This window comes from Nannospalax galili, unplaced genomic scaffold (assembly GCF_000622305.1).
Source record: "Nannospalax galili isolate Female #2095 unplaced genomic scaffold, S.galili_v1.0 scaffold75, whole genome shotgun sequence".
In the NCBI taxonomy this organism is placed as follows: Eukaryota; Metazoa; Chordata; class Mammalia; order Rodentia; family Spalacidae; genus Nannospalax; species Nannospalax galili.
This window is the reverse complement of record NW_008339433.1, coordinates 5857290-5872811: the sequence shown is the minus strand read 5'-3', so window position 1 is coordinate 5872811 and position 15522 is coordinate 5857290. Positions and strand designations below refer to the sequence as shown.

Genomic DNA, 15522 nt, shown 5'->3' with positions numbered 1-15522 from the left:
TTATTTTTCAGAATATCAGTAAGGGTGAGGTCAGCAAGGGAACCCTTAAGATGAAGGAATAGTAAATACACCTGTGTGTTACTATCATGGTCCTGTTGTCAGTAACAAGACAGAGAGAAACGGGATATCAACCCTTGTAAAGCTCAAACTACGTAAAGTTCATGCAGTACTTCTTGAGTGAAAGATAGGCACCCAGGTCAATTGTCTGTTCTTTCTAGGCTGGTTACTGGAATGAGTATGAAAGGTTTGTGCCCTTCTCAGATCAACAAATCAGCAACGACAGTGCATCCTCAGAGAACCGGACCATTGTGGTGACTACCATTCTGGTAAGTGCTGACATATGAAAGGTAGACTTTCTGACAACATTCTAAAAGCATTATTCAGTTCTAAATATTCTGAAAAGTCCCCAAACCATTCTTAAGCCCATCTGGAATTCAAGATGGAAAACTTCTACTGAGATAGACGTTCAGGAACCCTCAACTCACCATGATGAACCTAATGCCATTATATTCACTGGGATCTTTTTCATCCATAAAGAAAAACAGAGTATGAAATTTACAGGAAAATGGAGAGAACTAGAAAACATTATATTAAATGGTATAACTCAGGATCAGAAAAGCAAATACCATATGTTGTCTCTCATATGTGGATGCTAGTTTCCAATTGTTAAATATGTGCATTTAAATGGGAGAAAGTGTAGCTAGAAGTCAGGAAACTAGAAGGGGGGCCATGAGGGAAAAAAAAGAAACTAACAGATTTGGTTGGCAAGGGCAACAGAACACAAGTGATATGAATATGGAAGGGGAAATGCTGAGGCAAAAGTATACAGTAAGCATTGGGGGCGGGGGGGAGACAGATGGAAGATCAGCCAAGACTAAATATGTATGGAAATGCCATAAGGAAATCTTAAGGAAGAAAGGGAGAGAGGGTTAGAACTCTATTAGGGTTCTAATATTGGTTCTACCACTATCCTGTGTAATGGCAAATCGTAACTTTTCTGAGTCTCACGTTGCTGCTTTGTAATTTGTGGGAGAGATGAAGGGAGGGAAGCAGGGAGGGAGGGAGGGAGGGAGGGAGGGAAGGAAGGAAGAAGGAGATGGAGTGGAGCGAGAAAGGGGGCAGAGAAAGACAGTGTGAGCTAGGAAAAGTAGTTGCCACCGAACCTAATCACCTGAGTTTGATCTGTGGAATCTACATAGTAGGAGGACAGAAATGACTATCACTAGTTGTTCTCTGACTTCTACATATGCGCTATGACACACAAACACACACAGACACACGCACACACACAATAAATAAATAAACTCATTTGAAAATGAAAAAAGAAATCAATGGATGAATGAATGAAGATAGAACAATTTCAGATATCATGTTCTTTTCCACCTTGCCCCCAAAACAATGATGGTTCTTCATCTGGACTTGAAATTTAATTCTTCATTGTATAAAAGAGAAACTCTATTAGGGTTCTAATATAGGATCTACCACTACCCTGTGTAACAGCAAGTCACAACTTTTCAGAGTCTCATGTTGTTGCTTTTGTAATTTGTGGGAGGGTAAAATAATAATATGTCTTAGGACCATTTCAAGACACAATTAGCCACATAGAGGTTTTCTACAAAATTCAAAGCACTATAGAAACGTGAGGGAGTGTTCTCAGTTTTTTAAATATTTTATTTATTATTGCATGTGTATGAGTGTATTGCCTGCATGTGTGTATGTGCACCTGTGTTGTGCAATGCCCATGGAGATCAGAAGAGGGCATCGGATCCCCCTGGAGCTGGAGTTATAGACAATTGTTAGCCGCCATGTGGGTTCTGGAATTCAAGTGCCAAGTCTTCTGCAAGAGTAGCCAGTGCTCTTAACCGCTGAGCCATCTCTTCAGCCCTATTCTCAGTTTTTAAATGGTTTTCCAAAAGCTGAAAGGAAATTTGGCTCAAGTTGACCTTTCATTTAGACATGTGTATCTATTACTCTCCTTTACCTTGTTCTAAGTACTGTATTTAGCTCTGCTGACAGAAAAAATGAGCAAATCAAAGATCCTACCTTCATAAATATTATAGTACTACCCTACAGTCTGCCTTTGGCTATGGTTTCTACCTTGTAAATTTTGAAAAATCAAAGGAGTTCATCTTCATGTAACTGAATGAGATAGCACTTCCCAATTTGACTAAATCAAAAGAATTTACTGGTAAAAACTAGTCATACTTTCAAACTCTAGAAAAGAACTGAAATGTTTCTCTACTTCATTAAATCACCAGTTAAGGTTCCAAGGAATATATGGCTCCATAAATAGTCAATTGAGGCTCTCCTGTGTATTAAGTCAAAAATTCTAAAAATCCTTTTCACACACCAAATCTCAGTAGCCACAAAGAGTAAGATGTGTCTTTATTACATCTACCATCTCTTTTTTAAATGGATAGAAGTAATCTTTTGATCTCTTGCTGGTCCCAAAGGAATCACCATATGTGATGTACAAGAAGAACCACGAGCAACTGGAAGGAAATGAACGCTATGAAGGCTATTGTGTCGATTTAGCCTATGAAATAGCCAAACACGTAAGGATCAAATACAAATTGTCCATTGTTGGTGATGGGAAATATGGAGCAAGGGATCCAGAGACTAAAATATGGAATGGCATGGTTGGGGAACTTGTCTATGGGGTAAGCATTTTCAATTCTATTTTTATTTACCTCCCTCTATACTTTCAATTGAACAAGAAAACTGGGGGGGGGACATTAATTGTGAAAGAAGGGATTTAACAAATTATAGACTTTTCATGTAATATATAAGAAAAATATTTGATCATATGCTTAAGGTCTACAAAGGTAAACTGTCAATACTATCCTTTAAGCAATAGGATTATTTTACTAAAAGGCAAATAAAACCAAAGGAATTTACTTGACCACATTAAGCATAGCCTGTCCCCTATTGAAAATCAACTCCTTTGGAACTTCCCTGACTCAGGTAGCAGAATCACATACCACATAGTTGCCTTAGCATTCCCACCATCTTCTCTCATTGCTCCATTCATGTTTAATGAATCATGTCTAATGAGTTCTAATAAGTGCCTCAAATCCAAATATGCTCTTGATCCCCACCATTATCACCATACTTAAGTTTTTTTATCATTTGTTTGTCATTTAACTTGTTTCTGTGCCTCTAGTCTTACCCCAGCAAATCAGAGTACTACATTATTGCAATTTTCCACTTTAAAAATCAAGACAAAACTGAAATTTTTAAGTGTGGCAAATAAAGCACTTCATATTCTCGCACCCGCCTACCTCTCTAGCTTTATCTTGTACACTTTCCTCTTCATAGCTAATGTTCCAGCTATAGAAAAGTATATGTTGTTCCCTGAAGGTACTAAGTTCTTATTTTAGGTATGCTGGCTAGTACTTTTGCCTCTCTTTGGTTGACTACTGCTGCCTACTCATCCTCCAGAACTTGGAGATGTGACTAATTTCTGGAAACCTTGGCCAGTGCTATCTACCCCCTACAGCTTCAGTTAGGCGCCCCTGTTTTTTTTTTTTTTTTTGCATTCATATAGTATTTCTGATACTGTAATGATCTGTTTATAAGCCACCTGCCTGCCCTATTAAAGTATGAACTTGAAGAAATAAGATTAATAGATTAATATTGAAATAGATTAATTTCAATATCCTAGAATTTGGAACATAGTAGAATATCAATAAATACTTCAAGGAATGAATAAAATGCATCCATGCAACATTTAGCCACAGGTCAAGTACAAATACTACTCATAATCAAGACCTTTTAAAAAGATATAGTAGTTCAGAATTGCTCAGTGACTTAGTTTTAAATGATTTTGGTCTCAGGGAAAATCAGATCTTAGGCAGCCCAATGAGGCATATTAAGACAAGCATAACTCCCCATTGGGTGAACCAATCCCAAATAAACCAACAATGTGCAGATGATAGCAGGAGACATTTACTTCTAGTAGACAAGTATTACTTGCAATGATTGGTACCTGTCTACACAACAGATAAGGAGAAGACAAACACATATAGGGGGTGGATATACTGAGCTTCCTAGCTGGTGAGAAACTAACATCCATATTCTCTATTGGACTGAGGATCAGGAAAAGGATTCTAGTGCTTCAGATGATAGCCAACACAAATACGGTGTAGCTCTCCAGTCATAAGAGATACTGGGGTCACTAAATAAGTTTTTAGAGCAAGCCTTTGGAAACAAGCACAAAGGCAGAAGCTTGTTTCTAAAAATAAGGACACAGAAAGGGAACTAAGGCTTAAAATGAGGCTGGGCCCCAGGTATCAAAACTGGGACACTGTCCTCTTGCCAGACAAGTGACACAGTAACTTGAACCTCAGACTCCAACTATGGGGCTGGAGCCAATCACCACCTGTCTTGGGTCAAGGTTGGTCCTGAGAATTAGGGCAGGGCTGAGTTGCAGATGAGAATTTTCTAATTCCAGATAGGGCTGAGCAAGGGGCAGACAATCTGACATGATTTCTGGGGTGCCTGAGATGCTCTGAACCATCTTGACCTAGCACTAACTGCTCAGTTTCCAAGTGACTGAGAACATTTTCTTTCTTGCCCTTCATCTTCTCAACACTCAAAAGGCATTATGTTGCTTAGAGTTCTCCCTGCATTTAGTACATTATCTGATACATAATGAAGACTTACTTTCTGCTCTAATGAATCAATACCTGCATATAATAATGGCTGGCAACAATTCATTAAATTGAGCACATGGTGTGAAAAATCAGGTAATATTTTTATTATTATTAGCTAGCACTTACAGTGTATTTACTGGCTGCCACATACTGTGATAAGTACTTTATAAGCATTATGTACCATAATCCTCACAACATGCCTTTGAAGAAGATTCCATTAATAACCTCATTCTACATGTGAGGATATTTAGACTAAGAAGTAAAGTCACATGCCAAAGACCAGACATTCAGTAGGGCCTGCCTTAATTGTTCAGGCTGCTATAAGAAAATACATTAGACTTGTAATTTATAAGCAACAAGTGTTTATTTCTTACTTTTGTGGAGGCTGGAAAATTCAAGATCAAAGAAGACTTCAATGTCTGGTGATGCTGTACTCTGTAGCTCACAAATTTTACCTGCCTGTCCTGCCTTCACATTACGGAAGGAGCAATTGGTGTCAAGAGCCTCTTATATAAGGACACTAATCCTATTCACAAGGACTCTGTTCCATGACCTAACCACCTCCTAAAAACCTTATTTCCTAATACTGTGACCTTACACACTAGAATTTCAACATGTGAAGAGGGACGCAAACATTCTGACCATAGCAGTAACACAGTGACTTGAATCTACATCTTTGGCTCTAAAACTTATATGCTCTTAACCAATATGCTATACCATCAGATTGCCAAGGTGTTGTTTCAGGCCCACCCTGGCTTTAGCCATTCTGGAAAGAAGATTTGGAAGCTATAATAGCATGTCAAGAAACTTAGGGTATCAATTTCTACTGTTCTGGGTTATCTGATGTGATCTAGTCCATGAGTTCCACTAACCCATCATAATTCAATGTCCAGAGCTCTGATGTGTCTCAGAAGAAACCTGCCACAGCCTGGAAATAGATCAATTTACTGCTAGCATAGAGCAAGACATTAGACACAGTGATGTAGACAGATTTGTTTATGAAGAACTGGTTTCTCACTGGGTTTTGATTTCTCCTCTGGGATGTCCTCTCTCCTGTTAGTATCTCTTTACCCTTCATCTGTTTGTGAGTGAGGGAATGTGAGAATTGGAGTTTCTTATTTGTTTAGGAATTCAGATCCCACCTCTTCAATTCTGAAAAGGTAACATTTCTGAAGCAACCTTTTCTTCATTTCCTTCCTGCTCTGGGAAGAACTTTCCCTTCTGCCAGAAAAGGCTCTTAAATTGTCTCCCATATTCTGACCTAGAACAAGTCTCTAGGTCTTTGCAGTACTGCCTATTTTCTGGGCTGAATAACACAAAGTGATTCCAGAGAAATGACAGCAAAGCAATCCACTGGTGTGGACTGTCAAACTACTTTCCTCTAAAACCTACTACTTTAAAAACTAGGCTTTTCCGCCAGGCGTGGTGGTGCAGGCCTTTAACCCCAGCCCTTGGGAGGCAGAGGCAGGTGGATCTCTGTAAGTTCAAGGCTAGCCTGGTCTACATAGTGAGTTCCAGGCCAGCTGGGGCCACAGGAAGACTCTGTCTCAAAAGAAAAGACTAAAAAAATAAAAATAAAAAAACTAAGCTTTCCTAGTTTTTCCTAGAGGAAGAGCTTGCTGTTAAGGAGAAGGATGTCATACATTAAATGTGCCCACATCTTCATGTAGAAGTTTAAATCTTTTGGCATTAGAAAGTTTTCAAATTATCAACCATTGATAGAAATGGAGAAAAATTAAAACACAGGCTTGTATTTCAAACAGGCCTGACCTCTTGTGGTTTGCAAGTTGCTTCAGAGGAAAGGAAGAACACCCCTAATGATTTCCCAGAGTACTTAACAAAATATGGAGAAGAGGGAACTATCATTTGCAGTTACTGTAAAAACTACACAGATGATATTCCGTGCTTCATCTTTACAGTGCTGCTTCTTATGCTTCTTTGTATGTAAAAGCGATCGGAGCAGAAAAAGTAAAAGCAGGGATGGAGAATGCTTTACCAAAGACATTTCTGTATCTGCCATGAAGTCTCAAGAAAAGGGAAAATTGAATTAAATTTGTTAAAGAATAAAGAAGTCAATCAGTTTCTTTTCAGATGATTCCTAAATTGTATTTTTTCACTAAAGAAATTCAAATCAAAGTTGATGTTGGGGCACCTTGTATCTCTAAGAAGGCTATTTTTGAAATGAACATCAGTAGGATACAACGTGCCCCATTATGTAAGCCCTTCAGAACATTATGGTCTTGAAACTGTCCACCTGCTTTTAGCAGTTTTGCTTTTGAACTGGATGTCTATTACACTGCCACATGGTAATTGTTCCAGCTCAAATGATTTACATGCCACTAGTTTTTATTACTCCTAAATAGCAAGTGTTTAAGAGGGCATTCTTAAAAAGAATTTTGTGGTTACTAGGATTCTTAAATATTCTTTAGTCAAACTTCTAATATAGAGATTATTAGGAGAACCATCTGAGAAGAACGTTAGACTTATCCATTACATAAACCAGGAAACCTGATGGAGGATAAGAGGGGCAGGAATTGCCAAGGAGGGTGGTGGCAGATTTCGGCAGTATCACAAAAATCACAAAGTACGGCAACTCCGGTGTCATGACTCCTGGTCTAATGCTGTATTCACTGGGTCACATTATTTCAGTTCACTAAGCTTGTCAGTTTACGGAACTCTGATGTTATTTCAACCAGATTTGATGTTTCTGCCTGGCTTCGGGGGGCTTACATTCTAGGTGGATTATGAACTATTCTATTGAAGGTTTTTATCCTAATTCTCTGTGGCCTCTAGGACACTATAATACAAATCTCTAGTTATCATTTGAAATATTTAGAAATCCAGTGTAAATAGCTGGGAAATTCTGTCCTTATAGAGGAGATATGACCTAACACGGTTAACAAAAACAGGCAAGAAATGGGCTAGAAGGAAATTGAAGCTCTAATTATGAAGAGGACACCTCCCAGTGGGCAGCTGTCACGTTCCTTATGTTCTTAGTACTTAGAACTAAGAATAAAGAGGTGAAATTGCTTTGGGAAAGGCAAGGAAAACTACTATCCAGATTGGTTCCTGAACTTAGAAAACAGCAGAAAGTTTGGAAATGGAGATGTGGTTGGCATATGGTTAGTTCCAGGTCATGTTCCTTGGATGTCCCAAACTCCTTCACACTCCTGGGACAAATAGCAATTCAACAGATACTATTTACAGTGACATTTTTTTTTTTTGCCTATAAGAAATTACTTCCCACACTGTCACTATCCTAAAATAGATTTATTTTCCATTAAGAAAGGCAGAAAGTCGATCTGTCCTTCCAGTTAAAAGGCAGAGAAGCAAGGATCTAGTAACAGATGCCATATATTCCCTTCTATTCTTCAGATGCTTGCACTGGGCTCTGGCAGAAACGGCTGATGATTTGATAAAAGCATTCCTCCGCTGAAAGGATGCATATAAACTCCAGGAAGGAGTATTAATGACACATGAAAGCCTGCCATTCTGAGCAAAGGGGTGGGAAATATTTTCAACCAAATTAAATGTCACAGAGCCTTTATCCAGCTCCAGGGATGCCCCCTTTATCATCACTGGGTCTTTAAATCTCTTAGCTCCCTAAAGACAAGTAGTCCAAATCAATAGATCCATACTGGGACATCTGCTCTGGATAAAGAAATGAAGAGATCCCATTGTGACACTGCTTGTTGTTGCACTGATTTAAATAGACCCCATCCCTTTCTCCAGATCTTAACAATCGCAGACAATAAATATCCCATAGCGTACAGCCAATAAAGCACTTTCAAGTCCTGTCCCCCAACACCCAGCAATTATATTGCCATTGTCTAGCTTGAGTCTATTCCATTCTTTTTTAATATATTTAAATGTTCTAGAGGAAATGCCTGCCCCTGCCATAGGTCACTACAGCTTTGTTCTTGATGCAGGGACAAGCGGTCAGATCATGTCTGCTTCTTCTCCGATGTAGCATATAATATGTTCTACATTATACAACTACTCCCTCCTCCCTTGTTATCAGAAAGTGCTTTAAAACAGTGACTGACAAGCTCCTGCTCACGCATAATCTGCAAATGGGTTGCAATTTTTATACATCAGATAATCAAAAGAAAATACTTATGATATAAGAAGGATTCCAGCTCAAAGAATTTGTAAACCTGCAGTTAAACTAAGAATCGTCTCTGCTTAAAACCTGTCAGCCTCTTATGTGCATGGTCCCTATGCATATGAGTTTGTTGGGTTTTAGGTTTTAGAAAATTTACAACTTTGGCCACCCACCTATGAAAAGGATTATAAATCCCCTCAAGCTAAATCCCTGACAATAATGCAGTTGCTTGAGTTTGCCACTGGTGAGTGGAAAAATCAAACCTAATTTAGTGTGTTTACTGAGCCCACACAGCCATTCTTAAGCTGCCTGATTAAAATCCTTTAAGTAGTCAAGAAGCAAGTAAAAACACTAGTAAACTCTTACCCTCAGCTCTTACCATTTGCTGGTTTTTGTCTGTCAGCTGGAGTACTCTCATACCCCAAACTTACCCACCTAGGTTCTAAAAAATTACTTGCCTACTGGTGTTAACCAACACAGGCTTGATGACAAAAGGCCTCTGGAGTGGCACAGGGCACCAGAAGAGAGACACTTACTAAGTCAGAATTTCACCTGCTCCCCAGCTCTAGCCAGCGTTCTTCACACCTGGCTCCAGTAACAGCTGACTTCCATTTAGAGCAAAGATCAAGAGAGAGATTTCAGGAGTTGATTTGATCAAGACACATTATACACCTGTATGAATTTTACATAAACTGCTTTTAAAGAGCAGAATTTCACTTGAGGAGCTACCTTTTTTAGTGTTTATCAGTGTTGGCCTCCTAAATCTTTCATTTTCCTTTGTGTGGCCTTCATCAGCTCTGTGGCACGGCAGTCCCAGAAGAGCTAAATGAGTATTTTTTGGGACACGTGTTAGTAATCTATTTTTCCCCCATTTCCACTGATAATAAAGTTGATTGTTTCACGTACATTACGGCAGGTGGGTCATAAGCTCCGAAATAATCAACCAACACAACTGTGTTTTATAATATGGAGGAGGGGATGGTGGTGAGAAAGGAAAATGACCTCTCCAAAGCTGCTAGTTCTGTAACTTTAGCCTCTCACCAAGGAAACAAGGGATAGAAAAAGCAAGAAGAATTACTGCCTACCACACATCTTATTGTCCTTGAGACTCCATCATCAGAGCTCTCTTACCTTCTATTGCTTGTGCCTATTTCTTTGTCTTTTTTCAATCTGTAAGTCTTTATTAAGAGTCTTTAAAAGAGTCTGTATGGCTGATTCTTGTTTTGGAGCCAGGTCACAACAATGAGATTTTAATTGAGCCCAGATTTCACACAGTCTTCATTGGGGCAGTACATTAAAAAATAAACAAGTTCCAATCAGAGCTCTCTTACCTTCTATTGCTTGTGCCTATTTCTTTGTCTTTTTTCAATCTGTAAGTCTTTATTAAGAGTCTTTAAAAGAGTCTGTATGGCTGATTCTTGTTTTGGAGCCAGGTCACAACAATGAGATTTTAATTGAGCCCAGATTTCACACAGTCTTCATTGGGGCAGTACATTAAAAAATAAACAAGTTCCATTTTTTTTTTGAAAAGCTCCTCAGACTCCAGCACTTAGAAGACCAAGGAAGGAGGATCAACACAAGTTTGAGGCCAACCTGAGTTCAAGGCTAGCCTGGGGCGGGTTATATTTGTTGGTGTACCAGACCCGAGGGGGGGGGGTGCAGAGAGAGAGAGAGAGAGAGAGAGAGAGAGAGAGAGAGAGATTCCCCCAAAAGAAAAAATGTAGAAATACTAGACTGAGGAAAAGAAGTGAGTACCTGAGGGGAACAGATTCTTCCAGTTGTTTTTGTGACTCAAAAGTACTTTAAACTCAGAGTGGCTTCCTTTGGGAATCTCGTTTTTGTCTAAAGGTTCTTAAGAACCAGACACTAAAATGTTCTTCCTAATCTGTCTAGCCACCTCTTGTTAGTACTTAGTGGGGCTTGTCATGTGGTAGGTGTCATAGTTACTGAGTTAGTTTTGTTTCTTGTTTTGTTTTCTTTTATACTTTTTTATTAGTCAAAGTTCATTCTTTATTTCAGTCCCCTTAAATTTTTGTATATCTTTATTGAAATTTTGTGTATTTCATATATAACATCTTAATCATCTTTATACCCACTTCCCCATCAGCACCCTCCCATACCACCCCCCAATGGATTTCATGCATTCTCATTTGCGTTAAGGCCTATCGAGTCATGTTAGTATCCCCAGATGTCCCTCAGTGCAAGTTCATCCACTGCAGTCTAGTCAGCCAATCTAGTCACTCCTTTAAAGAAGATCAGCTCCTCCTCACCCAGCAGCAATCAGCAGGCCAGTAGTTCGAGTAAGATTGGAGCTTGCTGCCCGTTTCCATAGTTTTACGTTGGGGTTTTGTCTGCTTGAATTTGCATGGGTCTTGTGCATGTTAACACTGTGCTGGAAGTTCATATGAGTAAGGTACCAGGAGCCTGTAATACTCTCATTTCCATATGATCATGTACCTCCTCCCGTGGCTCTTACAATCTTTCTGCCCACTCTTCCCCAATGGTCCTTGAGTGCTGGGTAGATGGAGATTAATATAGGAGTCCTGTTCAAGGACCTACACTCTACATGCTCTTATTCTCTATGCTTTGGCCATCTGTGGCCCTTTATACTCATTGTCCTCTGTTACATGAGGGAACTTTGTTGATGAGAGTTATGAGATGTATTAGTATTCTCTCTACTCCTTGTTTCACTAAGTTTCATGTGCCTTGGGTGTAGAGGTTCCACTGTAGAAGTGTCACTTAGGGTTGGGCATTTCACAGACAATCTCTGTATGTGACCAGTTGTGGAACTCTGTAATAGACTCCATCTGTTGCAAAAGAAGCTTCTTTGATAAGTGGTGACCATCATACTTGTTTGTAAATAAAAGGATCCATATTTAGCACATAGTAAGAAATTACATTTGTTGAAGGATGTGACAGCCTTGGGGTTTCCTCTAAGGTCTACAACCTCTCCAACCATGTGTATTTGACTATGTTTACGGTACCACAGGAGAGTTCCCTCCCATTGAATGGGCTTTAAGTCCAATTAAGTAGCTGTTGATTACCTCCAAGATAAAAGTGCCACTACTGCCCCAATATAGTTTGCTGTGCCAGTCACTGTTATGGTTATTAGGCCTTAAAGCTGGGGTTGGACCACTGATAAATGTTCTCCCTTAGCTTTCGTATGTAGTGTTCTCCAAAACTATGAGAGCTAGCTTTCAGGGGAGGTGGCTTCCATCCAGGTCAGTTCCAGCTCCATTACTCCAAGCCATGTCCGCAATACATACTGACTTCAGTAATAGGGTCTTAACTTCAAGTTCTGGGAGGCAATCAAGGGCCTTGACAATAGCCTGTGTAATTTTAGGAGTCTCTTGGACTACCCTGGCCAACAACTTGAAGGGAGGTTTCTCCTGTCTGGCACTATTTCTTGTTATATAAGCCTTCAGCTATACACATGGACTCATGTAGAGATATTGTATATGTAATTTTTCAGTAGGTTTTTTTACTAATATGTTTCCCTCTAGTTTTTTTTTACAGCAGCTAGGAATTATTTATCTCTCCTCTTTCTCTCCCTGTCTAACCCTCCCACTTCCCTCCCCAGTTAAAGTATCCCCATTTTCCCCATTATACCCTTGATAAGACTTGTCTCCTATGTTTTATAATTTTTCATTGAAAGGAGATCAAATGTCTCAACCATTTTTCTGTATCTACTTGAAAAGAGCCAAGTTCCTTTAAATTCAGTCCAAAGTGATTTTCTCATACCAAATACACCTTTTACGTCTGCTTTCTTAGACAAAAAAATGGCAATTTTTCCTGGAACTATAAAAGATTACAAGATTATAAAAACTACTTAAATTAAGTAATTAAATTCAAATGAGATCAAATGTGAAATGATACTAGATGAGTATTTGTATGCTCTAAGCAGGAGGCAGAGACATCTTGGCAGGGAGAGGAGGTGCCTTTATGTATGAATTCTCTTGGCATGACAAGACTCTTGCTGATTCAAGCTAACTTTGCCAAAAATCCTGCTAGCTGTCTGGCCAATTCCATTCTTCTCGGCAACCTTTGTTCCTCTGACCAGGTCTAGCCATCAGCCAAAGTGTAAAATAGGCAAAATTTGTCTTTGGCTCCAATCTCATTGTAAATGTGGAATTGGAGACTCAGAAATCAGCTGCAATGAGATAAGAATTAAATCCACAAGTTATACTATGGACAGAAAAATAAGGACAGAACCTTAAATCATCTTTCTCTTTTTTAAAAAAAATATATTTGTTTTTATTTTATGTGTCTGAGTGCTTTGCCTGTATGTATGTATGTACAACATGCCTGGTGCTCAGAGGTCAAAAGAGGGCACCAAATCCTCTGGATCTGGAGTTACTGTGATATAGAACCTGATGGAATATTTAAGGAAAATACGGGTTTTAATCCTTGTTTTCTCTCTTTGCCTCTGTCAACAAAGTTCAGCTGACAGCTATGTGGTTAGAAAGCTGACATAGCTAGAACCACTTGACTCGTGTCCTGACAAAACTTCAATTCTGTTTGTCTCAGATGAATTCTGCAATGACTTTTAAACAGGGGTTTTTTTAAGCATGTTTTTCTTTTCTAAATATATAATAATTTGCCTGGTTTTAAGATTTTCTGATAGTCAATATGTAAGTCTCCTCATTGTAACCCAAAGTTTGAGGGATAAAAGTTATGTGCTACTTCCCTTTGGGGTCCAGATTTTCAGGCTTGAGCCCGCTGGACCAGGTTACAGACTAAAATATCTGCTTTCTGTACATTCCCGGTATCCTCCCCAATCTTTCCAGCAACAACAGGTAGTTGTGAGACACTATGTGGATACTGAGAACTGGGTCCAGGTCCTTTGCAAGAGCAGTATATGCTCTTAATTGCTGAGCCATCTCTCCAGCCCCTTAAATGATCTTTCATATTCCATAAACCTTCACTGATTACTTCCTAACGCAGGTATCATAAATAAACCTTGAAAGTACAAAATATACCTTGATAGAGACTCCAAACTAGGAATAAACACCCAGTAAGAACCGTTCATAGAGGTAGGAGGAAAACCTGTAGTCTTTAGTATCAGAGAGCTAAAGGAAAGAGGGTATGTGATGCAAAAGGCCAGTGGTATCACATGATCAGTTGGTGCCTGAGGGGAGGTCTTTTGAGTCTAGTAGTCAAGTATATAGTTCAAGAAATAATTTTTAATAATCAAGAGGACTAGAAATTAGATTTTGATAAGGTGATATTGAAATTCAGAGATAACAAAGGTAAATTTTCAAGAACATTGATGGTAATAAGCAGAGATATAATATGGTTAAGATGGCAGAAGGATCAAAAAGTGGACGGAGTATTTAATGGCAAACAGAAGACCTTATGATTTCACTTAAATAGGTGGTGTATGACTTTTCCTGGAAAGACATGAACAAATGGCTACTCACCCCTAGTAAGGTACTGATGGCAGGCAATAGTAACAATTCCATCAAAGCCACCATGGCAAACCAATGAGTTCGTTGAGGTTACTTACAAAAGTATGGATGACTCAAAAGCAGCTGCATCAGCCAAAAGCTCACCTCAGCATGGTGACAAGGACTCACAGAAGCTGCATGCAGCTCAAATCAGAGAGTCTCTCCCACACATTTGCTACTGCTTGTATAACCTTGAAGACAGGCTTTGTAAATCTTGAAAGTTTCTGGAACATCCTGAGAGTTGTGGTTTGTTTACTTCCTGAGCCTTGCCAGTTTTGTTTACATCCTGAGACTTAATGAGCCTCCCTCCAGGATGGAAGGCTTCAATTTGGAGGAAATTGCTACAAAACAGTGGGATAAGTTGTGATGTTCTCATTTCAACTATTGTTGGAATCACTGGAAGGCCATCTAAGGCCCAGCCCCAGAGTTTCTGATTCTATACTTGGCTGTGGCCTAAGACTGTATTTCTAACAACTTCCCAGGTGACTGTTTTTCTGCTAGTCCAAGGACTACACTTTGAGAACTGCTGAGTTAAAATAATGAAGACTGAAAAAGTAAAAGTAAAAAAAGTAGAAGGGCTGGAGCTTTCAGACAGAAGAATATAGGATTTGTGGAATGGGTGGAGTAAATCTCAGTCACTTCCAGAGATAGAGAATTGATAAAATGATTGGCTCAAGATGTAGCAGTAGGTTAAGAAGGAAAGGCACTGAGGTGAAAGAGCTCTTATCAAATGGCTTCCATCTTCTCCATAAAGAGGGAGGCTCATCTTCAGGGGTGGTAGGAATTATAACGATTAGGAACAGGGAAATTTTTGAGAAATGGATCATTCACAGATTGATAGAAGAATCTACTTTAGGATATAGATAATGGATTTAATTTTAGAAAAGGTAACTTTGAGATGGTACAAAGCCATCTAGATAAATATGATAAGTAGGCTGCTGTTTTCCATAAGCAGATGCTTTATACCACTTCCACCAGGATGTAAGGGATGCCCTCCATGCAAGCATTTTATTTTGTCTATATTGTCTACCTTACTGGTTCATTGCTACCACCTAGAATAGTGCTTCATACAAAACACACATTCAAATATGCACCAGAGTAAACCTGGGAAAATTTGATAATCGCAGATCAAAGTAATATGCACATGCAAATATCAATGGTGATCAGGATACTAGTTAAGAGAGTGACTCTTAATCTCAGTTCCAGAGTTCTAATCTCTGCCTCTCAATACTTTAAAATGTGAATAATTGTATCAACCTCAAGGTTGCTAGGAGAATTAAGTAAAATAATATAAGTACTTAGGACAGTACCTCAT

General features: G+C 39.0%; 1 protein-coding gene across 5 annotated transcripts in view; it reads left to right on the top strand.

The window, feature by feature from the left end:
* The window catches only part of Gria3 (glutamate ionotropic receptor AMPA type subunit 3), a 289158-nt gene that overhangs the window by 200523 nt on the left and 73113 nt on the right, over nucleotides 1–15522 (top strand). For all 5 annotated transcript variants that reach the window (XR_003849681.1, XM_008833922.1, XM_008833921.2 and 2 more), the window contains exons 9-10: nucleotides 219–326; nucleotides 2454–2660. Coding sequence is in view for 4 of the 5 variants with exons in the window: in XM_008833922.1 (XP_008832144.1) it covers nucleotides 219–326; nucleotides 2454–2660 (315 nt within the window). In the remaining variant the exon portion in view is untranslated. The remainder of the gene's footprint in view (nucleotides 1–218; nucleotides 327–2453; nucleotides 2661–15522) is intronic.